Consider the following 23,468-nt stretch of genomic DNA (forward strand, 5'->3'; position numbering starts at 1 on the left):
AATCTTCCGTAGGACCATCAAGATCTGCTTATGTTTTTGTTAGCTCTCTAAAAATGAGACCTAAAGTTTTGAATGAAAAGATAAATTAAAGACGATAGTTGTTAGATTCTTATTGCACTCTATGTCGTAGATTTTCCACGTCTTTAATTTGACGGATAATGATAGGTTAAGTTGTGTGTAAGCTCCTCCCAAATCCCAATAGCCAGTCGTTACATTGACTTACCTAAAGAATAAAGTCTAACAACAAAATGAATGGGTACCGACCACCGAGTGCTCCTCAATTTGACGATTTCTTAGATTCGTCCATATCTCACCGCGCTATTAATAACTTAACCAATATGACTGCCATGTCTGCGGCCGTATCTTTTGGTTGCAGTTGGTTGCTGGTTGTAGTAATTTATGTCACTCTTGACACGACAGAGATTACAGTTGATTATATATGATGCTGTTAGAGGCGACTTCAAAGTTCAAAGTCCTTGCCATGTGTTACGGACTGCTCCCATGTCTTGTATTCCAACTATTTTTCTTAGCGAAGAAGGTAGTATTATGCATCTCTTCCTTCCCTACCTTTTGCGGTCTGGTCCTTTTTGAAGAATAAAGTCCCCATCTTTGTTCAGTTGACCATACCGGTCATTAATTGAGCATGAAACGAATACATAGGAACAATTCTACTAGACGATGTAATAATAGTGAATTGTTGAAAATAAGATTTTGTTATCTCGATAATTAAAAAAAAAATTAGGATAGGGATAGGATTTATACTTATCTCAATAAATTAAAAAATTGGTTCCCAAATTTTTTTGTTTGTGTTTGGTTGACTGACTTCCATTTAACATCAACGTAAAGAGACAGGTTTCCAAAAAAATATGGTACTATAAAGGTGAATAAGTAATTTCAACAGTGTCTGTATAATAATAAAAGACTTTAACATTTTTGTGTTTTTTCGCTTTTGAAATTTTTACTAATTACACCTATATTTTATCTATTTTATTATTTACACGACACTATTTTTTTTCTATAATTTTTATTTAACACTCTTATTAACTTAGAACGATATTAAACGGATAATATTCTATTATAATATATAAAATAATTTGTAAATACTTAAACTATTCTTGTCTTCTTTATTCTCTTTTTTCCTTTCTAAAGAAGAAGAAGAAAAGAGGAGAATAAGGAGGGGAGGGAAGATGAGTTAAAGTTACGACGGTGGAGAAGGTAGGTGAGAAAATGGTGGAAAGATATAAAAAAAATAATAGAATGGTGAGGATATTTTAGTAATTTGATTAATATTAATTAGTCAAAATAACGTCAGGGTGTTTAATGAAAATTACAAAAGAAAATGAGTCGGGTTACAAAAATGCTTAAAGATAGATCGTCAATCATAAAATAGATAAAATATAAGATGTGATTTATAAAATAAAATTTTTTTTTACTTGGTACGGAATTAGATCACGACATCATATCCGTGCCCACTGTTTCAACTCTAGGGCTTTAAATTTGGTTAAATCCGTAAAGCAATTGCTGCTGTCGAAGAACCGTAGAAACTCGATTCACACATAGTGCTTATAATGAAATAAACCAAAGAGATGGAATAACGTCTCAGCAAGCCGAATTTATTATAGTAAGATTCCCCTAGTCAGACCCTCCTCCCTCTTGTTTACTACCTCTTGGGTATAAAACGAAACTACTCCACACTGCTGGGCATTCCAACGCTCATTCATTTCCAATCCTTGATGAGGAACTACCCCAAACCCTTTGGCCTTCTTCTCTCCTTCCTCTTACAACTCCTCCCCGTGATACCATCCCAGCCCACAACCTTCAAGCTCGGACTAATCCTCGACTCGAACTCCTCGATTGGCCAGATCGCTCTCACGTCCGTCCACTTGGCCGTCGCCGACTTCTACGCCGCGAATCCCAACTCCTCCGCCCGTCTCCAGCTCCTCACCAGAGACGCCTCCGCAGATGTCGTCACCGCCGCCTCTCTCGGTAGAGCTTAACTCTTACCTCCTTTGTTTCTCCCAATCGAGAAAAGTAATTAGCGGATTAATTGGTGCTCTCTAATTGATGCAGCCTTGGAGCTAATTTCCAAAGAGAAGGTGCAAGCCATACTTGGGCCCCAGTCCTCTATCGAATCCGGCTTCGTCGCCGACTTGGGCTCGAGAGCCCAGGTCCCCATAGTAGCCATCTCCGCGACGAGCCCCTCGGTGTCTCCCACCTATTCCCCCTTCTTCGTCCGCGCCGCCGCGAACGACGCCGACCAAGTCGGCGCCATCGCGGCGCTCGTCGGATCCTTCGGGTGGCGCCGCGTCGTTCCGATCTACGAGGAATCCGACTACGGCGCCGCCTTCATCCCCTACCTGGTCGACGCGCTCAACGACGTCGGCTCACGCGTCCCATACCGCTGTTCCCTCCCCACCTCCGCCTCTTCTGACGACATCTCCGCGGAGCTTTACAAGCTCGCCACCGAGCAGACCCGAGTCTTCGTCGTCCACGCCAGGGTCGGCCTCGCCACCCGTCTCCTCCGATTGGCGAACAATGCCGGAATGATGTCAGAAGGGTACGTCTGGATCATGACGAGTGGCCTCACGAGCCTCCTCGCCTCCGTCGAAGAATCCATCTCCCCTGGCTCCATCGACGGCGTTCTCGGCGTCATGCCTTATTTCCCGACAACGGAGCGGATCCGCGAGTTTAAAAGGAGATGGAGTCGTCAATTCTTGAAGGATAACCCAAATGTTGGATTAGCCGCCGCTACTCAGCTTAGTAGCTATGCTGTATGGGCTTATGATGCGGTCTGGGCAATCGCTTTGTCCGCCGAGCGACTCCGCAAAGTCGACCCCGACTTCGTCGAATCCAAGAACGGCTCCACCGATTTATCCAATTTGGGCGTCTCCCGAACCGGGAAGCGTCTCTTGAAAGAGATACTAAGCACGGAATATGACGGCCTTGGCGGGAGGTTCCGGCTCGTCGATGGGGAGTTGAACGTGACCGCGTACCGTGTACTGAACGTGATGGGGGGGAGAGGGAAGGAGATCGGCTTCTGGACGCCGAGGTACGGGTTGACTCGGCGGCTGAATTGGAGTAGCGACAGCCAGTACTCGTCATCGAGGGATGGGCTGGGGCCGGTGATATGGCCCGGGGAGTCGACGGTGGTGCCTAACGGGTGGATTCAGCCGACGAGCGGCAAGAAGCTGCGGATCGGGGTTCCCGGACCGGTCATGCCCGGGTTCCATTCGTTCCTAGACATTGAGACCGACCCGGTGACGAACCAGACACGGGCGAGCGGGTTCGTGATCGACGTGTTCGAGGCGGCGGTCCGGCATCTACCGTACGCGCTGCCATTCGAGTATGTGGCGGCAACGAACGTGAAATATGACGCGCTCATCCAACAGGTCGCCAATGGGGTGAGCATACTCGGTACCTTTTTCTTTAATTTTTTGATGCTTTCATCTTTATCTTTAGGAAATAAATTAATTTAATCAAATTTTATATATGAGGATGATGTGCATGTGTGAATAAACTTCAAATGTTATATAATTTCTGTATTATATATGCTAAAACTAGAACATGAAATCATAATCTATCTTTGAGTATCCAAAGTGACCAGAGGTCAGTCACCCTTCTTATCTGTCTCTTTGTCGTCTTCGTTCCAACAAATTGTTTTCAATAGATATGATCATTTTGTTCTGCATGGAAATTAGATAGTTATCGTTTCCATTGGCCTTATTACTGAGGACCATACTTTCCAGTAAACATTAGCTTCTCTCTCTCTCTCTCTCTCTCTCTCTCTCTCTCTCTCTCTCTCTCTCTAGAGATAGAGAGAGGGAGAAGGGTGATGTCCTTAGAGAGTCTTCGTCTCTCTAAGGGCGCCACAGCCACTACATCATATATCTATCATTAACGAAGAATTAGATATGCACAAAACTATGTTCGTAATTATTAACTAAGTTCAATAACTTAAATCGGACAAGTTCGAAGATAATCGAAGATGTTATGGTATCTAGAGGACCAGTCTTTTTTTTAATGATAAGAATAGCCTCTTGATTTAATTAACCATCCTGGCGCGACCTCTCGACTAGTTTGAACGGTTCAAGATTCTACTGGTGGTCAAAATCACTTTCTTTTCTCGGTGTTCAGAAAGACCGACTCTGGAATCGGATATCTTAATATCTTGGTGAATTTCTCGACCCAACTTCTATTCATTGTAGAGTAGTATATTTCTTCTATTCAACTGATAAAGTTAATAAAGTAGATCATCAGAATAAATCGGGTCATGGTCAGATGATTAAAAATACTTATGTCGTGTGAAGCTCTTTGAGATCCAATCCAGTTTCTTTTTTCTTCTAATGAACTTGAGTTGCCAATTAAGTGACGAATACGTCATCGTTCTTACGTCAGGCCCATCACGTAGTGGATGACCATAGCCTGGAATTTCTAAAGCCAACCAGTAGGCTTGTCAAAATAATTTAGCCGGCTCAAAAACAGGCGGAGCTTAATTTTAGGTTTGAAATAAATTCAAGCCGATAAGGCTCAATATAAATATATATAAAAGAAAAGTAATATAAACCATTAGATCCAACTATTCTCTCTTTATAGTTAAATTTAGTTTTATTTTAAATTTGATTTAAATTTAAATTAATGTTTAAACTTATTTGACTTAAAAATTATTTAAATTGATAATATAGCTCGTTTGAGCTCGGCTCGTTTACTACCCTACCAACCAAACTGACACCTGCCCTAGTTGCATTAAATATTTTATCCCCACTAATTACATCCTTTGTCTTGACTCATTTGTCCCGTATGCTTTTTCCCTTTTTATTTTTATAAATAATTATTCTAAATTGTTTCTCACTTTTATATTTTATGTTTCATGTTTTATTTTTTAGTTCAGTATGAAAAATATTAAATAGTCATTGTACCCTTATTTTTAGGGGCTGCAGAATTAGCTATGTGACACCAATGGAAGAGATATTTCAGAAAATAGCATTTCATAATTAAGTAGGCCAAAGTGTTATGAAAAAGAAGGAAGTGGGCTATGTGAGAAACGGACAACAATGTTGGAGTCTAGCTAGATGCAATTGTTTCTTATTTTTAATTTTAATACTTGCACAGGCATGATTTATCTTTTCATACTCGAATAAATTTCTCTACTTGTTATAGTACTCATCAGTCCTACGTTGTATCATCTTGTTCGCACAAGTAATGGATTCGTCATTAGTGTATAAACATTTCTACTATATTTTATGCCACGTGAAACAAAACTTAGAGCTGAAATATCATTAGTTGCTGCATAGAATCTGATAAACTAGTACGAAATTAATTAAATGTCCATCTAATTAAAGTGGGGCATGTACTTCATCCTTAACAGACGTATGATGCTGCCGTGGCTGACATAACCATCACGGCTTCTCGATCATCGTACGTGGACTTCACGCTGCCATACATGGCAACCGCTGTATCGATCGCTGTGCCATTGAGGGACGAGAGGACGAAGAACGCCTGGGTCTTCCTCAAGCCACTAAATAAAGACTTGTGGTTGGTCAGCGGAGCCTTCTTTGTCCTCACTGGATTCGTCGTCTGGATTTTAGAACACCGGATCAACGAGGAGTTTAGGGGCGAACCCTCTCACCAATTCGGCACTGTGTTCTACTTCACTTTCTCAACTCTCGTCTTTGCTCACAGTTAAGTCGATCATGTTACTTTTCAGTCTTCTCTCATCTCTTGATAACATGAGAAAGTTTAATTAGCTAAGTAACAAGTTGTATAATAGTGAAGTATTCACGTATTAGATCATAATCACACTGGGATCAAAATTGTTAAAATGCATATGTTTTGATAGGCAGTCTTACATAAGTTAAAATAGTTGGCTCATAGTTAAGTTATATTAAGGAACGTGTTGTGTTACTAGTTAGTTTGATCACATGCTACTCGTGTATTTAGCTCATCTATTATGCTCAGTTAAGCCCATAAATCGACCTACTTCTTTTGTAATTCTCTTCCCACTTTTCGCAATTTAATTCTATGATCAGTTAACTAGTCAATTGCCTTACATTTGCTAACTCTTTGGATGGGTGCAGGGGAGAACATGGTTAGCAATCTGTCCAGGTTTGTTGTGATCATATGGGTATTTGTGGTGCTCATCTTGCAAGCCAGTTACACAGCCAGTTTGACCTCAATGCTCACAGTCCAACAGCCTGTAGCAACTCTGAACGACTTCACTGAGCTGAAGAACAGTGGACAAAATGTTGGCTACCTTGTGGACTCCTTCGTGAAAGAGCTCTTGGTTAATATGGGCTTTGATGAGTCTAGGCTCAAGGGCTTTAAATCTCCACAGCAGTTCGAGGATGCATTGGCGAAGGGAAGCAGAATGGGTGGTATAGGTGCCGTAGTCGACGAGATCCCTTACCTCAGAGTCTTTCTCAAACTCCAGTGCGACAATTATACAATAGTTGGGCAGATGAACAAAACAGGTGGATTTGGATTTGTGAGTTCCTCTCTCTTGAACTTTATTTGCTACATTTTGGTACGTTAATCCATTTTTCCATTCACTATCTTCCAAAATTAATTCTGGGGAAAGAGTAGTATGGAAAAATGTGTTAATCAACTTCTCTGTTCTCTTAATTTCCCTCCTATTCCTTTCAAGTAGATATGCATATACTTTATAGCAGCACGCATATCTATACATCCTTCTTACTGTTGTTCTCTTATCTCAACAGGCATTCCCAAAAGGCTCATCACTAGTCTCAGATCTCTCAAGGGCGATACTTAACATAACGGAGGGCGACGAGATGTCTGAGATCGAGAGGAAATGGTTCGGCGATCAATCCAGCTGCTCAAGCCAAGACGACCCGTTGACTTCCAACAGCCTGAGCATTGAAAGCTTCTGGGGCCTTTTCCTCATCACTGGGACGGCGTCAATCCTTTGCGTCCTAATTCATTTGGCTTTTTTTATCAACCAAAGGAGGCGTGATCTAAGACAAGCCATCGCCAATGAGAAATCTATCACTGGGAAGCTTCGTTCCATCACTAAGATTTACGACGACAAAGACCTCACATCTCATACTTTTAGAAAGAAGCAACTTAATGATGGATCAACCCAGGGTAGCAGAGATCCTAATTCCTCAACTCCGGACCATTATCCATGGAGTCCAGTGAGCACTTCAGTGCAAACATATGGAGAAGTTACTCCCTCGATCGCACCCTCAAGCCCAATGCCGGTGGAGGTCGAGCTTGCTAGCACAGCTGCAGGGACTCCGAGCCATGTTCATCATATTATAGAAGGACGTAGTAATGAGATTAACGGTAGCTCACAACATGGTGTTCTAACTAGCTCTTGATTGATATTATGAGTTAGGACTCCTTGATGCTGTGCATATATATATTGAAAGATAATTTGATATGTATCAATGAGATTAATTGTAGCTCACAACATGGTGTTCTAACTAGCTCTTGATTGATATTAGGAGTTAGGACTCCTTGATGCTGTATATATATATTATTGAAAGATAATTTGATATGTATCAATGAGCGAACTGCTAAAATAAAATTCTATCATCGAAATGTATAAACAAAATTGTTATTTCATACACGTTACTTGATTAATCAGTTAATTTAGTTCCAAAACTAAAGCAGTTTCATTCCATGTTCTTAGAAAATCATACATATTTTAGAGAGATGAAAAGTTCAGCTTATCAAATTAATAGACCATGTAAGAGAGATAAGAAAATAAAGATGCTAACTGACTCTTAAAAAGTGGAGGGTCGGTCAATTTTATAAAATATCATATAATTTGCAGTTGAAAGAAAAAGAGAGAAATTAAAGGTAAGTGTTGAATTATTTGTCTAGTTAATTAGTGATCAAATACAACCTATTTAGAATTCTTTTTTATGATAGAACTATTTAGGTTTAATCTGAGAAGTTTTGATAAGGTTGTTGTTGGTAGTAACAATTTGATTCAACGACTGTTTTGCACATGAAAAAAAATTGCTATTAGATTGCTTTGTCGAACTATAACAGCATAATACTCTATCTTAAATATAGAAAAAAAGACTCAAAATAAATCATGAATGGATAAACCAGTTGAATTAAGGTTAACTACTCCATTTGATGAGAGGCACTACTTCAGGTCACAATTAAATCAAGAAATTTTGTTTAAAAAAATGGACTTAACCAACAAGGCAAGCCCCTACATGCGCATAAGTTGATTTGCATAGCTAATTTTACTCACAAAATGAGCACCTTTTTTAGATCTCAAAGCTTAGACAATTTAATATGCCATACCAATATTTCTTAAATAGTCACCGTGATATTAAACTCATTTTTTTATTTTTTATTATCATGATAATCTCTTTAAAATTAGTTTTTATTCACTTTTTTTATAAATTTAAATAAATAAGTATATGATATTGAAGTACTGTTTAAATTATTTTAATTTCACCATCTATGATAGTATATGGACCCTAGTTAAATCTGGGATCAAAATTTATATAAAATTTATGTTCGAAATACGTAATTTTTTTCAAGAGTTGTTACATGTCACAGTTGTTCTTTTAACCTTATTTGGTTTGAGACTAAGCTCCGAACTCAATTAGTTAATCTTATTTCTTAGTCTTAATTTTTTAAAAAGTAAACTTGATTAGATATGAAAAGATTAAAAAATATTTTGTTACTGAACCAGTTAGGGATCCTAAACCAATTCAGGAGGAATCCCTAAACTCAAAGTAAACAAGAATAGCTTTTGATTTATGCATAACTCTTAAACAATAGTAAGAAATTTATATATCTACGGTGTAGTGTGATCAAAACAATACAAAGATTATTAGGCTGACTAGAGAATCTTTTGAGATACTATTTGCCTAAATGATATAATTGGATCATTTTGGTACTTTTGTAGGTATGTGTATTATTGATCATTGGGCAGGCCGGCTTGTGCTTTTCAAGCCCTTGGGCCAACCAAGCTTGAGTATCTATTCACCGCTCAACCCATTAATGACTTAGGCGTCGGATTTAAACCGTGCTAGAATACAATAAGTCATTACCACCCACTAGCCATGAGATATCAAGGCTTGAGCTATGCATAATGGGTCAAGAATAACACGCTGAATTAAAAAAAATTATTATATCGAGGTGAGCGTAATAAGTCTCTGTGAAGATATTTAGTTGTCTTTTATTGTAACATACTTATATATTTGTCTAAATCTTTGATGTGGAACTAAAAAAATCATAGAAATAGGCATGCATAATAAGTTGCGCTGTAATAGGTTAATAGGTCGGTTGGCCTTTTGGCTCGAGTTGAGCAGACCAATGCTTACCCCATACAAATCATTACTATCTTAGGCTTGGACTGAGCTTAGCTCAATTAAGATTAGGCGGGTTCAAATTGTGGCAAGGCGGCCAACGCCGGTAATCATAGGTAGGTACGTCGCACCACAAAGAATATGCTAACGACTCATAAAGCTAGTGAATGATCAACATTTCCGGCTGTGGTGTAACTCAACGAGTCTAAGAGACCCCTCATTAATTCCTGATACATATAAATATATATTCGTAAGGTTCATAGGAGCAATCATTCTTACAGGGGCCCTTACATCAATGGTGGCTCCATTGATGTCAAATTGCTTAAAAAAGTTTATGGACAGCATATAAAAGGCGCATGATATCTTTCAAAAGTTTATGGACAGCAGTTTGTGGTTGCTTTCAAATGGAGAAGGAGAAAAAGAAGAAGTATCAAATTGCTGCTCCATTGGCATGTTCTTTAACAACAGACAGGCACTTCTTGTTGAAGATACTTGTAGGCAATATTATTTTAAAAAACTCACTAACAACATAAAGGTCTATTTTGTATGCGAGTGTCAAGTGTGAAGGATAAACTAAAATTAATAATTATACAAATGATAATGATAAGTTGATAACCCACCAAAATATCTTCGAGAAAAAGAAAATTAAAGAATTAAAATATCCTCGACTATAACTATTCTTTTTAAGTAGTAGCTTCGTTGAGAAAATCTTGCATCCCGAGTTTGGATGATTGTAAATGATACAAATCTAAATGCTCGCTCTCATTGAGAAAAGCATGAATTAAAAAAGGTCCCTTATATCCATTTCGTTGACATCTATAAACATTTTACAAATTAAAAACTGCATTAGGAACAATTTCCATCCATTGTTTTTGTCCATCCCCTTGCAATTTGTTACTTGTAGATAGAGAATTCCAGTTAGAAATAAGACATGGTGGCATTGGTCCACTAGAAGAATGCTCCTTGACCAACAATTATTTAATGACATGCCAGTACTTGTTTGATTTTTGACTGATATATAGATAATTTTAGCACCTAAAGAAACATATAGAAAAGAAGAAGAAAGAAGAAGCTCATTGCACAAATTGGCAATGATAGCATTACCCCCAATCAATAGAAAAGTCTTATAGACATGTTAGAAAGGTATATTCAATGTTTCTGCTTCAAAGATCCTCATCTATCTCTCTCACAAAAGCCATTTGACTCACATCGTCCTATTTCCTTTTATAATAAGAAAAATGTTTACAGTTTACCTAGAATAAAATAAAATGAATCTCCTTTTAATAGCCACTCAACATCCTGGATTCAGTTTCACTTCGTTAGGTAAGACCACACCTACTTTAATTACACGCATAATATAAGCTATATATCCATATTTCTTTAATTATTATGGCTTCATGGGGGCATATTCTCCTTCAGTTATTCAAGTAAATGTTGTAAAGCAAGTGGAGTGAGAAACGTGTGGTGAGAAATGTAGTCCAAATCCAATACTTTTGATTGGATCGTCTTAATATATTCATATTGGTCCTTTCTACGGTGTTTCCCAAAGATATGTTTAGATTAGACTTAAATTAGACGTTATTAAAACAATCCCAATCCTGTCTTCTTCCATCATATGCCACGACCTCCGATTGTACGAACCTAGACGCTGGTAAACAAATGGAGTTCTTCTGCTTGATCGAACAAGGCAAGACATACCAACTACTCAACGCTATTCTATTACGTAAATATACCTGAGAATGCGTTGTACAATCACACGATTATTCTAAAGTGGAGGGATGAATTTATCTTAAGATTTTTCTTTTGCTTGTATACCGCTAAAAGCTCTCTTATTTGCTTATATATCTCTCCAAAATTTGTAGTTGTAACCGTAGGTAATACAATTTAGTTACTCCCTCATATAATTTTAATGACAAGCTAAAAATAAATAAATTATATCTTTTTAACATCACATAGTTTATTAATTAATAACTGATTACTAAAATATCACGGTATATAAATAAATAAGATTTATTCTTAGGGAGTATACGTGAGAAAGAAAAAAAAAAACCCTTTAATATTGTAACGATAGGAGGAAAGCCCTTGAAGTCAACTATATTTTTATAAAAGTCGGTTGCTTCCGGAGAAAGATAAGCCGATGGTCTAAGTATAGCATAGAATACTTTAATGTATCAATCGATTCCTCCGTTGGCTTAGTCAAATATAAGGAATAATGTGGACAAGCGAAAACTTCTTATATATCTCTGTCTAAGCCTCGTGTTCACTCGATCTCAAATGCGACCAAATACCTTTGCAATTCCATCTCCTTAGCTAGTAATTTGTTCGTGCACTGGGTTTGGGTGTGGGTATATGGAGATGAAGATGGAGAAGCCGATTCCGGTTACTCTAGTCTTCTTTGCTTCTTATTTCTTCCTCTTATTCTTTTCCTCTGTGAGTTACCGAGCTACGGTGGGTCTGGCCCAGAACACGGCGGTGCCGGTTCACGTCGGCGTCATCCTCGACCTCGCATCGGCGCCGGGGAAGAGGAGCCAGACGAGCATCAGAATGGCGATTGAGGATTTCTATGCCGCTCATGGAGATTATAGTACCAGAGTAACCCTGGATATGAGGGATTCGAAGAATGATGTCATTGTGGCAGCTTCTGCAGGTAATATAATCTCTCTTTATGCAAAAAACTTGCTTCTATTGGCATGAATAATGCTTGTATTTCAATTCGCCATTTCCCAAATAGCCATTGAATAAATAAGCTGGAAACGACGACAGTGATTCAAGGCTATGTCAGGTTAGAGTCAAGTCAAGGGCCAGTCGATCCAACTTACCCTATTTAATTTTTATAAGGTCAGAAATATAATAAAGTAGATATTTACATTTACATTGTGTATTAGAACTTATTATTATGAGTCTAATAGTGCTATTATTATAAACTTATATATATTATTTTCTAGTCGGTCTTCCTCCTTCAAGTCGTGTTCTTTTCGTAGGCTCGGTCACTTGCGAGTTGCGACTGACCTATCAAAGTTTAAACTATTAAATTATTCCACACGTAAAGCTAGTTACTCCGGGTAATTTGGAAATGTGCTTTTCTTCTAGAATGTATGCAGGTGATAGGGGGAGGTACTTTGGTAGGACAGTAGGAAGCTATATTCACATCCTAATCAATATACTCCACAGTACACACGTAGTGTATATCTCAAGTTTTCGGACAAAGACACGAAGATTACTTAATAGGCAAGCACTTCCTTGCTCCTCTAAATAACTATAACAGTCAATTTTACCTATTACGTAAAAAAAAAATATTAGTAAAAAAAAATTTAATTATGTGGGTCTAACTTTTTAATTACACGTTCTTTTCTTCTATTAAAATTTCTCTCTTTTAAATATAATTATATTTTAATTATAAAAAAAATTATTTAATATTGAACTATTTAAATTTGATTATTTAGAGATAGACTTTAATTTAAATATAATTTTCTATCTCTATTTGTTATTAAATTTAATTTAAATTAAGTTTAACTAATGAGAGATATATATAAATAATAAAAAATAGTTAAATAGATAACATTTAATTAAACTTTTATTAAGTTAATTATATAAAAAAGTAAACACCCTTATTATTATCATATATATTCTTGGTTAACGATATATATATTTTTTACTTGATATAATATTAAGATAATATAATTATTAAAAAATAATGTATAAGATTATATATTTAAAAAATAATAATTACTTATTGAACCGGTAATATTTTTTAAATTTATTGTATTTCTATTATACTCTTAAAATTTTTAATAGTTAGAATCTTTATTTAATTGATTAATAAACCTCTGAGGTAAGGAAGAAATGCTCGACTTAATAACTGAACTAGTTAGTAGCTATATTAATATCAGCCGTCTCTTTGAATAGTCACGGTTTTGAACTAGTCAATGTGAGAAAGTCAAAACTAACACCTTATGAAATGTTAGATTCGGACTCGAGCCTAACCTAGTTTACGGGATCGAGTTGCGTTGGAGTAGGCCGAGCCCTTCGACCACTTTGACCAACTACGTACAGAGAGGAAAAGGAATCCTGACGACTTCACTAACCTGGCCATGGCGCCGCCCGTCTGCTCCCGCCGCTCGCCTGAGAGGGGGTGAGTGGGTGGGGTGGTAGAGGCAAGGGGTGTAGAAGCGAGAGAGAGAGAGAGAGAGAGAGAGAGAGAGAGAGAGAGAGTTGAGGATGTGATAGAAAGAAGGATGAGAAGGAGGAGGAAAGTGAGAGAAGAAGAGGGACAAAGGAGGAGGAGAAAGGAGGAAGAAAACTGAAAAAGAGCGATTTTTAGGCTTGTTCTGTTGTTGATCAAAATTTTATTCCCTAATTCAAACCCATCGTGTGTGCAGCTGTGGATCTACTGGAGAACGCCCAAGTCCAAGCCATCATCGGCCCACAGACCTCCTACGAAGCTGAGTTCGTGGCCCATCTATGCAACCGAACCCAAGTCCCAATGCTCTCCTTCTCCGCCACCAGTCCCGCCCTCTCCCCAGCCCGTACCCCATACTTCGTGCGCGCTACCCTCAACGACTCCGCCCAAGCCGCACCCGTCGCAGCACTCATACAATCCTTCGGATGGCGCAACGTCGTCCTCATCTACGAAGACTCCGACTACGGCGCCGGCATCGTCCCTTCCTTCGTCGACGCCCTCCAATCTATCGATGTCCGAGTCCCCTACCGCGCCGTCATCCCCACCTCCGCCACCGAAGACCGGATCGACGAGGAGCTCTACAGGCTCAAGACCATGCAGACTCGAGTCTTTGTCGTCCACATGCTACCGGCACTCGGCTCCCGCCTCTTCCTTCGAGCGAAGGACGCCGGGATGATGACCGAGGACTATGCCTGGATCACCACTGACAGCATCATCGATGCCGTCGATACGCTCAAAGCGGATGTCATCGACGCCATGCAGGGGGTAGTCGGCTTCCGTCCTTACATGGCCACGACGAAGAAGAACGTCAACTTCACGTCACGGTTTAAGGCGAGATTCCGGCAAGATTTCCCGACCGTCGAGGACAAGGGCCCCACCGAGTTCCAGTTCTGGGCTTATGACGCAGCTTGGGCAGTGGCAATGGCAGCCGAGATCGCCCAAGTTTCGGGCCCGAGCTTTAATGTACCAGAGAATGGCATTCTTTCTACTGATTTGGGCAGGCTGGGTGTGTCACAAAACGGGCCAAGGCTTCTTGATGCAATTCAAAACTTAGAATTTGATGGATTGGCCAGAAAATTCAGGCTCGTCAAGGGGCAGTTGCTAGTGTCAGCATTTGAGATAGTGAATGTTATTGGAAAAGGGACAAGGAACATCGGATTCTGGAATCCAAATCTTGGGATCTCGCGGCATCTTAATTCCACGAGAAGTGGCGGCAAGAATGGTCTGAAGCAAATTTTATGGCCCGGCGATTCAATGGTGGTGCCGAAAGGTTGGGATATTCCGACGGATGGAAAGAAGCTTCAGATCGGCGTTCCAGTGAAGCATGGATTCAACGAGTTCGTGAATGTGGTGACGGATCCCGTTACAAACATCTCGACCGTTACTGGCTATTGCATCGACGTGTTTGACGCAGTCATGCAGAAGCTGCCCTACGCGGTGCTTTATGAATACGTTCCCGTGTATGATAGCTCCATCTCTTATGACACTCTGGTGTACCAGGTCTATCTAAAGGTTAGTTAATTGTTCTATAACTTATAAGAGCAGATAATTTTAGATCAGTTTCAACGAACATGGGGGTTATATTGTTGTGTTTAATTGGATCAACAGAAATTCGACGCAGTAGTAGGTGACACAACAATCGTGGCCAACCGGACTAATTACGTTGACTTCACATTGCCGTACACCGAGTCTGGGGTTTCGATGATCGTAGCAGTTCAGGAGGACGCGAGAAAGAACGCGTGGATTTTCTTGCAGCCATTAACGCCCAACCTCTGGCTGGGGAGCTTGTCTTTCTTCTTCTTCACTGGGTTCGTGGTGTGGGTGATCGAGCACCGTGTGAATCCTGAATTCAGGGGGACGCCGTGGCAGCAATTCGGCATCATTTTCTACTTCGCCTTCTCCACACTCGTCTTCGCCCACAGTACGGTGATCTTGTTCATATTACCTCTTCATTTCAAATGAGAGTTCTATTTATTAGACATAGAAATGAGGGAGTTCAAACGAAATAAAACATGCCTTGACAGATACATCACAACCCAATTAAATCTGAGAGCTTTAGCTGTTATATCATGCCGAATAGTACGTCGTCAGTCACAAGAACACATGAACAATCACATTATCACGGCGCTGCTACTAGAGTTTGTATATTCATAAGAATTGACACTTGGTTGCACCAAGCTGCTTAAGGACATTGTCTCAGGATATCTAAATTGTGAGTTTTTGATAGTAAACTAAGAAGACAAGTGGAGTTCAATCTAACTGAAATATGAATTGACACACTTTAGTGCACAATTTAGTCCAAAAGCTTGAGCTGCTAGTTTTTGCCGAATATTGTATTTTACTAGATTTTGGTCTTAAATTCACTTATAAATCTAATATTGCTGTCGCCTAGGTTTGATATTTATGGTATTGATCTTACTTTCAGAGGAGAAGCTTGAAAGCAACCTATCAAGGTTCGTGGTGATTATTTGGGTGTTCGTTGTACTGATCCTAACGTCAAGCTACACCGCTAGCTTGACATCGATGCTGACAGTTCAACAGCTCCAGCCGACGGTAACTGATGTGAACGAGCTCCAAAGGCTTGGGGAATCTGTTGGTTATCAAGACGGTTCGTTTGTGCTTGGCTTGTTGAAAAGATTGAAATTTGATGAGCGCAAGCTCAGGAACTACAGCACCGCGGATGAGTATGCTGATGCCCTATCAAAAGGAACTGCTAATGGAGGAGTTGCAGCGATCTTCGATGAGATCCCATACCTGAAGCTCTTCCTTTCAAATCATTGTGCTGACTACACTATGATTGGTCCAACCTACAAAACCGATGGCTTTGGCTTTGTAAGTTTCTCTTCCTCTTTCTAATAGACTGTTCTTCTTTGGTAGAAAATTACATTCAAGGAACAAGCTTATGCGTCAAACTTATTTCTTGTGTCCAATTCGCTTTTATTCACATAACCTGCAGGTGTTCTTCTCGTTGCAATAGTATTTGTGTCTGTCATTATTTTTCTCTCAAAGACTGATCTAAACGAAACAACTGAAAAAAATGCAGGTTTTCCCAAGAAATTCTCCATTAGTGCCTGATATTTCAAGGGCCATTTTGAATGTGACAGAGGGGGATGAGATGACAAGGATTGAAAGGAAATGGTTTGGAGATCCAACTGGTTGCGTAGTAGAGAGCGATAGCTTAAGCTCCTCGAGTCTCAGTTTTTGGAGCTTCGGAGGGCTCTTCCTTATCACTGGGGTTGTCTCAATTCTCATGCTCATTATCTATCTCATCTTCTTCTTCTGCAAGGAACAAAATGAATTGAGAGCTGCAACTTCTGAGAGAACCTTTTGGCAGAAAATAGTTGCAATTTCCAAGCATTATGACCAGAAGGATTTAACGTCCCGTACATTCCAAAGGGACCAGGATGTTGCGAGTGATGGGGAATCAAATCGAGATGCGAAACACAGAGACACTGCGTCCTTGCCCGAATTCGACGGTTCGCAGAGTCCTATCAGTATCTCTAACCACTCTGAGATTGTCTTTGGTTCTCCATTAGGAGGAACACCAACAACAGAGCCAAGTAGTCCATGGAATAGGAGTCCATTACCAGATGAAATCTCAATACAACTGGCTGATTACAGGGAACGGCCAGAGCTAATGTGAGGAGGATTTATTGGTATGATTTCATGATGTCAAATCTAAATCTGTTTCAATTGGAATACAAGTTCACTTTGTATTAGCCACGAAAACAGGGATTCGAACATGAAAGAATGCCTTGTAGAAAAATTACACCAAGTGTGAATATTGTAGCTGCTCAAACTCACGCACTAATGATAGCTGGATTGTGTAGATTAACATGTATTTATTTGGTTGAAATAAAGATAGTTTTGATATCTTATAATCTTATATATGATGGAGAGTTGGAAGTCAGATTTGCTTACATGGCGTTTTTGATTGCTTTCATCATCTAAACCTACATATATAGTCCAATAACATCCCCACAAGCATCAATCAATGGCTTCATCATATATATGTACTAAAGAAATCCTTAATGTCTTCTAGAAAACGTTTTGCAACCTTTTGCTGATGTCTTTATGTGGCAGAAGTATAAGAAGCATATTTGGCCCAGTCGTTCGTTGTAGCGTAAATAAAGTTTATTCGCTTTTCTTTAAAGTGTAGTGTGAATTTTTAGATTCTAACGACTTTTTCATCCTCCTTTTTCTTTTTCTCATAACCTGTGGTGTGAATGTTTCGATCTTAACGACTTTTTCATCCTCCTTGTTCAGATTTTAACATTTGATTCTGACTTCAGACAACTACTGCATTAGATGTTATATTTCATTACGTATACAGATAAAGCACGGAGCAAAGAATAAAATGGCTGGATCTTATTAATATCATGAGTTTAATTTTTTCATAGATTTTATAGTTAATATTTAGTAGAATTTTTATTTTTATTTTATTCAAGTGATATATATATATATATATATATATATATATATATATATATATATATATATATATAGGTATGATTTGTGGACTTATTTTTTTAGGAGGATTTATTTAGTTATCTAATTTATCTATCACAGAGTGAGAGAGAGTTAATGATAAAAAGAAGGATAACAGAATTGCAACCCTTGGATGAGTTAGATATCAACCTTTACAATATTCTTTTAAAGGCTACTAGTATAAAGAATATGGTGACTAATAGCAATACAAATCATCTCATCTCTTGCACGCAACTATACGTCACAAAGTCTTTATAGTCAAGGTATAATAAGAGAGTTGCTTCAGGAGAAAGAATGAAAGTTCTTATCCACGTAATTTCAATAATTAAATAATCTTTGTTTCTACTAACACTAGAAAATGGACAAGATAGACAACTCCATATATGTATAAGATTGATTGAAGGGAATTTTCAAAGAACACCCTGAGCAACACTCCTTCAAAAAATTTGTAACTCGAACTTTCTTTCTTATATTTTTTTTATAGGACAAACGGCATGAGCTAATTAGGCCTAACCCTTTTTTAAGTTAAGATTAATTTTTTTTAAGAATATTTAATAGAGTTAAATAAATGATAGATTAAGGTTAATGATAGTTAACCGCTGGGTGTTATATAAAAATTATGGAAAAAAAGAGAAAGGGTATGAATATAAAATTTTTAAATACAGGGTGCTAATCGAAAAATGATAATGAGAATGTAGTCCCTTGTCCGTTGATTTAAACCCAGGTGATTCGAAGTACTGTCATCCTTTTGCGGTTCATCTTCTCAGTGACTATCTATCTATCTAGATGAGGAAGCCAAGTCACCAATTCTTCTGTGCTCGTTCTCTCTCCTTCTTCTTCTTCTTCTTCTTCTTCTTCTTCTTCTTCCTCTCTTTCTTTGCGAGTCATCAAGCTTTGGTAGGTCTGGCTCAGAGCACGGCGGCGGTGCCCGTTCGCGTCGGCGTGATACTCGATTTTGAGTCGCCGACCGGGAAGAGGAGCCGGACGAGCATTTCCATGGCGATCGAGGATTTCTACGCCGCTCACCCACAGTACACCACGAGGGTTGTTCTGAGTTTTAGGGATTCCCATCAGGATATAATTGAAGCAGCTTCTGCAGGTAACTCTATCTTTGACTATCTCTGTGTGCGTGTATGTGTTTTTTTTTTCAAAGAAAATCTCTTTTGTTCTTCTTTATTATCAACTTGCAATTGTTTGGTTTTTTCTTTTTTTTCGGAATTCCGGGTAATAAATAACTTGGACTAGATAAAGTCTAGCAAATATTTTTTTTATATTCTTTTTTACCTTTAAATATGAAGTCGGTAAATCCACTGCAAGTCTGCAATGCTTATTCCTTCCATGGGAAACGTACCGACTTCTTGATGTTAAATTGGACATTGACAGTAAAGTCCCCGGTCTCTTTTCAATTCCCTTCTGAGCTACTTGACCAACGACGACCGAATTCTATATAACCCTCCCCCGGTTGAACTTAACCTAACCTAACCTTGCTGGTTAAGACCAGAGACTACAAGTCAAAGGAAGAAGACGGCAAGAGGACAACCCAAGTCTTCATCGACTGCCAGCTAATTCAAACAAAAGAATACGGACTAGCCAACTGTTGGAATTCATTCTTTATCAAACATTAATGTTTTTTTTTTAAGTATACCCTCCGAATTTTTTTATTTTATCATTATTTTTTGTTGTTGTTAACAAGCAACCAATTACCTATATTTTTTTTGATAATAATTTTATGTTTATATAAAATTAAATTTAATCAACAATTAAATTTTAATTTACTTAATACAATAATAAAAATTATTAACCTTTTTTTCGTCCTCACTATACCATTTCGATATTTACCATTAAAATATTAAAATTATTTTCTAGTTCAATATTAACTTACTCAAGAATAGTAAAATTATTTCTTATTTCAGTATTTAATTACTAAAGTTTTACATTATGGATGGCAAAGAGTGACTTGATATTGTGGCACAAATTATGGCTTGGTAAGGTTGGGCCTGATGGGCCTTATAGTAGCGCTGATTTGGTTCCGTATTTTATTTTCCTGCAGCTGTGGATCTATTAGGGAATGCCCAAGTCCAAGCCTTAATTGGCCCACATACCTCGCCCGAGACCGAGTTCGTGGTCCACCTCTGCAACCAATCCCAAGTCCCCCTCGTCTCCTTCTCCGCCACCAGCCCTGCCCTCTCCCCTGCCCACACTCCATTCTTCGTCCGCGCCACCCTCAACGACTCCTCCCAAGCCTCCCCTATCGCCGCCCTTGTCCAATCCTTCGGATGGCGCAACGTCGTCCCCATCTACGAGGATTCCAACTACGGCGCCGGCATCGTCCCTTCCCTCATCGACGCCCTCCAGTCCATCGACGCCCGAGTCCCCTACCGGGCTGTCATCCCCACCTCCGCCAAAGACAGCCGGATCGATAAAGAACTAAAGAACCTCATGACCATGCAGACTCGCGTCTTCGTCGTCCATATGCTCCCCGATCTCGGCTCCCGCCTCTTCCGCAGAGCGAAGGCGGCCGGCATGATGACCGAAGGCTACGTCTGGATTACCACCGATTCGGTCACTAACGCTATCGAGTTGCTCAATTCGAAAGACATCGATGCAATGCAAGGTGTTATCGGATTCCGACCTTACATGGCGAACACTAGTAAGACCATCAACTTCACCGCACGGTTCAAGGCGAGGTTCGGGTTGGAATACCCGAGATTAGAGGCGACGGATCCCTCTGCCTTCCAGCTCTGGGCTTACGACGCGGTTTGGGCTGTCGCCATGGCGGTGGAGAGAGCCAAATTGTCGAATCCGAGCTTTCAATCACCGTATAAAGCCAACAGTTCCTCTGATTTGGGCAGGCTCGGTGTTTCCCTAACGGGACCAAAGCTTCTCGACGCAATCTTAAACACGGCATTCGATGGAATGGCCGGCCAATTCAGGCTTCTGAACGGGCAGTTGCAGCTGTCGGGGTTCGAGATAGTGAATATAATTGGAAATGGGCCGAGGAGGATCGGGTTCTGGACTCCGACAACTGGTCTCTCGCCTCTCCTTATTTCCACAGCCAGTAATGGCAAGAATAGGCTAAAGCCCATCGTATGGCCCGGAGACCCCACGGTGGTGCCCAAAGGTTGGCAAATCCCGTCGAATGGGATGCCACTTCGGATCGCAGTTCCGGTGAAGCCTGGATTCAAGAAGTTCGTGAACGTGGAAACCGAAGCGACCACGAACAAGACGAAGATTACAGGCTACTGCATCGACATCTTCGACGCCGTCATGAAGAAGCTGCCATATCCAGTTCCTTACGAGTATGTCCCCTTCTATGATAGCTCCCAATCTTATGACAATCTGGTCTACCAGGTCTACCTGAAGGTTAGTAATTCTTCCAAAGATATGAATACGATTGTGTAGAAAAAGATCTTTGGAGCACGAGTTTGATTAGATTAGATTCGCAGAAATTTGCTGCAGTGGTGGGCGACACGACGATCCTTGCCAACCGGACTAACTACGTGGACTTTACAATGCCGTACACTGAATCAGGAGTGTCGATGATCGTAGCAGTTAAGAAGGACAACAACAACAACAACGCATGGATCTTCTTGAAGCCATTGACCACCGACCTCTGGCTCATGAGCTTGGCCTTCTTCTTCTTCACAGGTTTCGTGGTGTGGCTGATCGAGCACCGCATCAATCCTCTGTTCAGAGGGACACCGTCCCAGCAATTCGGCACAATCTTCTACTTCTCCTTCTCTACACTAGTCTTCTCCCACAGTTCCGTAATCTTGCTCGAATATATACTAATTTTGATATAAATGTTACAGTTATAACCGTATAACTTGTTTCATTATTGATCTTGGTGTCAGAGGAAAACCTTGAAAGCAACCTATCAAAGTTCGTGGTGATCATTTGGGTGTTTGTCGTACTAATACTAACGTCGAGTTATACCGCAAGCTTGACGTCGATGTTGACAGTACAGCAGCTCCAGCCGACGATTGCAGATGTGAGCGAGCTCCTAAGGCGTGGGGATTCTGTTGGTTACCAAGATGGGACGTTCATTGTTGAATTGCTGAAAGGAATGAACTTTGATGAGCACAAGCTCAAGAACTACAGCACGCCGGAACAGTACGCAGAGGCCCTCTCTAAAGGAACTGCTAACGGAGGCGTCACAGCAATCTTTGATGAAATCCCATATCTGAGGCTCTTCCTTTCAGATTATTATGCCGATTACACTATGGTTGGTCCCACGTACAAGACTGATGGCTTTGGCTTTGTAAGTCTCTCCTCCTTCTAATTGACTGTTCTTCTTTACAATTAAATTATATCCAGGGAAAAAGCTTATGCATCAAAATTCTTCCACTGACCAACTTGATTATATACAATGCTTCAAGGAAGTTCTTATCTTGCAACAGTGTTCACATGTACCATCTTTTTTTTGTCTCTCAAAAGTTGTGAATAGTTTGGAACAATTGGAAGTTTTTGAATACAATAAACAATTTCGAATATTATGAATAGAATCTAAACATCAAAATATTTATGCAGGTTTTCCCAAGAGGTTCTCCATTGGTGCCTGATGTTTCTAGGGCCATCCTAAATGTGACAGAGGGAGAGGAGATGGCGAGAATAGAAAGGACGTGGTTTGGAAACCTAACAAATATCCAAGCCCAAAGCAGTAGCTCGGGCTCCGCGAGTCTTGCCTTCTGGAGCTTCAGAGGACTCTTCCTCATAACTGGGCTTGTCTCAATCCTCATGCTCATCATCTATCTCATAATCTTCTTCTGCAAGGAGTGGGATAAGCTGAAAGCTGCAACTTCGGAGAGAACGGTTTGGAAGAAAGTTGTTGCGGTTTCCAAGCACTACGATCGGAGGGAATCAACTGCCCATACTTCTAAAATTTATCAGGAGGATGTTGTCGCAGGTGAGAGGGAAGCAAATCAAGAACAGAATCCCAGAGAAGCTGCTGTCTTGCATGAGTTAAATAATCCAGAGAGCCCTAAGAGGACATCTAACTACTCTGAGTCGATCTTCGATTATTCGCCGGACGGGCCCCCGACTACAGAGCCAAGTAGTCCATACAATTTGATCTACCAGAATACATCGATTGAACGAAGGACTGAAATCAGGGAGGGGAGATAGACTAGATAAGTGGAGTACATGTTACTACTTGAGCGATCTCATTCAATTACGCATTCCACGTTAGTTCTCTCAGCTTGGAATAGTAGTTTACATCATATTAGCCGCGAGAGGGGGCAAAATATGAAACAAAATTAGAGCATCCTGGCAATAGTAGTTATGTTCTTTTAGGTATAGCAATGTATAGCATATTACCTACCTATCTCAATCTATAGGTAACTTTCATTGTTCTGTTATGAATAATGAAATCCTTTATTGTACTTTTTGTGTTTAACTTGTTCTGTTATGAACCTGATGGGTTATTTTAAGTGTAATAAATTATCCATCATATAGCAAACATGGGGTCTATAAACAAACATAGCTTCTATAGTATACAAAATTATTGT

General features: G+C 39.7%; 3 protein-coding genes across 4 annotated transcripts; all 3 read left to right on the forward strand.

The window, feature by feature from the left end:
* The first annotated feature begins 1,671 nt into the window (after positions 1-1,671).
* On the forward strand, positions 1,672-7,521 carry LOC140778195 (glutamate receptor 2.8-like). Its single transcript, XM_073122787.1, has 5 exons — positions 1,672-1,986; positions 2,071-3,401; positions 5,366-5,678; positions 6,075-6,481; positions 6,714-7,521. The coding sequence occupies exons 1-5, from the start codon at positions 1,734-1,736 to the stop codon at positions 7,332-7,334; spliced, it is 2,925 nt and encodes a 974-aa protein (XP_072978888.1). The 5' UTR covers positions 1,672-1,733; the 3' UTR covers positions 7,335-7,521.
* A 4,054-nt stretch (positions 7,522-11,575) lies between these two features.
* Positions 11,576-17,293, forward strand: LOC140779750 (glutamate receptor 2.7-like). 2 transcript variants are annotated; one of them, XM_073124989.1, is made up of 5 exons: positions 11,576-11,940; positions 13,673-14,985; positions 15,082-15,394; positions 15,899-16,305; positions 16,517-17,293. In XM_073124989.1, the coding sequence occupies exons 1-5, from the start codon at positions 11,643-11,645 to the stop codon at positions 17,114-17,116; spliced, it is 2,931 nt and encodes a 976-aa protein (XP_072981090.1). In that variant the 5' UTR covers positions 11,576-11,642; the 3' UTR covers positions 17,117-17,293. The 2 variants fall into 2 exon arrangements, with proteins under 2 accessions (XP_072981090.1, XP_072981091.1); XM_073124990.1 differs by lacking the exon at positions 11,576-11,940 and adding an exon at positions 13,306-13,425.
* A 1,409-nt stretch (positions 17,294-18,702) lies between these two features.
* Positions 18,703-23,436, forward strand: LOC140778174 (glutamate receptor 2.7-like). The gene is made up of 5 exons (XM_073122760.1): positions 18,703-19,060; positions 20,012-21,324; positions 21,408-21,723; positions 21,816-22,222; positions 22,492-23,436. Exons 1-5 carry the CDS (start codon positions 18,748-18,750, stop codon positions 23,083-23,085), a joined length of 2,943 nt encoding a protein of 980 aa, XP_072978861.1. The 5' UTR covers positions 18,703-18,747; the 3' UTR covers positions 23,086-23,436.
* Positions 23,437-23,468: the final 32 nt, after the last annotated feature.

The sequence above is a fragment of the Typha angustifolia genome, chromosome 15 (genome assembly GCF_048772165.1).
Source record: "Typha angustifolia cultivar Huaian chromosome 15, ASM4877216v1, whole genome shotgun sequence".
Classification (NCBI taxonomy): Eukaryota; Viridiplantae; Streptophyta; class Magnoliopsida; order Poales; family Typhaceae; genus Typha; species Typha angustifolia.

Excerpts from the sequence above, each read along its gene's own strand:
- LOC140778195 (XM_073122787.1), top strand. The coding sequence starts at position 1,734 with ATGAGGAACTACCCCAAACCCTTTGGCCTTCTTCTCTCCTTCCTCTTA. Across the intron at positions 5,679-6,074 it reads AACTCTCGTCTTTGCTCACA|GGGAGAACATGGTTAGCAAT; the intron begins GTTAAGTCGATC and ends GGATGGGTGCAG. Across the intron at positions 6,482-6,713 it reads AAACAGGTGGATTTGGATTT|GCATTCCCAAAAGGCTCATC; the intron begins GTGAGTTCCTCT and ends TTATCTCAACAG.
- LOC140779750 (XM_073124989.1), top strand. The coding sequence starts at position 11,643 with ATGGAGATGAAGATGGAGAAGCCGATTCCGGTTACTCTAGTCTTCTTT. Across the intron at positions 14,986-15,081 it reads TGTACCAGGTCTATCTAAAG|AAATTCGACGCAGTAGTAGG; the intron begins GTTAGTTAATTG and ends TTGGATCAACAG. Across the intron at positions 15,395-15,898 it reads CACACTCGTCTTCGCCCACA|AGGAGAAGCTTGAAAGCAAC; the intron begins GTACGGTGATCT and ends TCTTACTTTCAG.
- LOC140778174 (XM_073122760.1), top strand. The coding sequence starts at position 18,748 with ATGAGGAAGCCAAGTCACCAATTCTTCTGTGCTCGTTCTCTCTCCTTC. Across the intron at positions 21,325-21,407 it reads TCTACCAGGTCTACCTGAAG|AAATTTGCTGCAGTGGTGGG; the intron begins GTTAGTAATTCT and ends TTAGATTCGCAG. Across the intron at positions 22,223-22,491 it reads AGACTGATGGCTTTGGCTTT|GTTTTCCCAAGAGGTTCTCC; the intron begins GTAAGTCTCTCC and ends ATATTTATGCAG.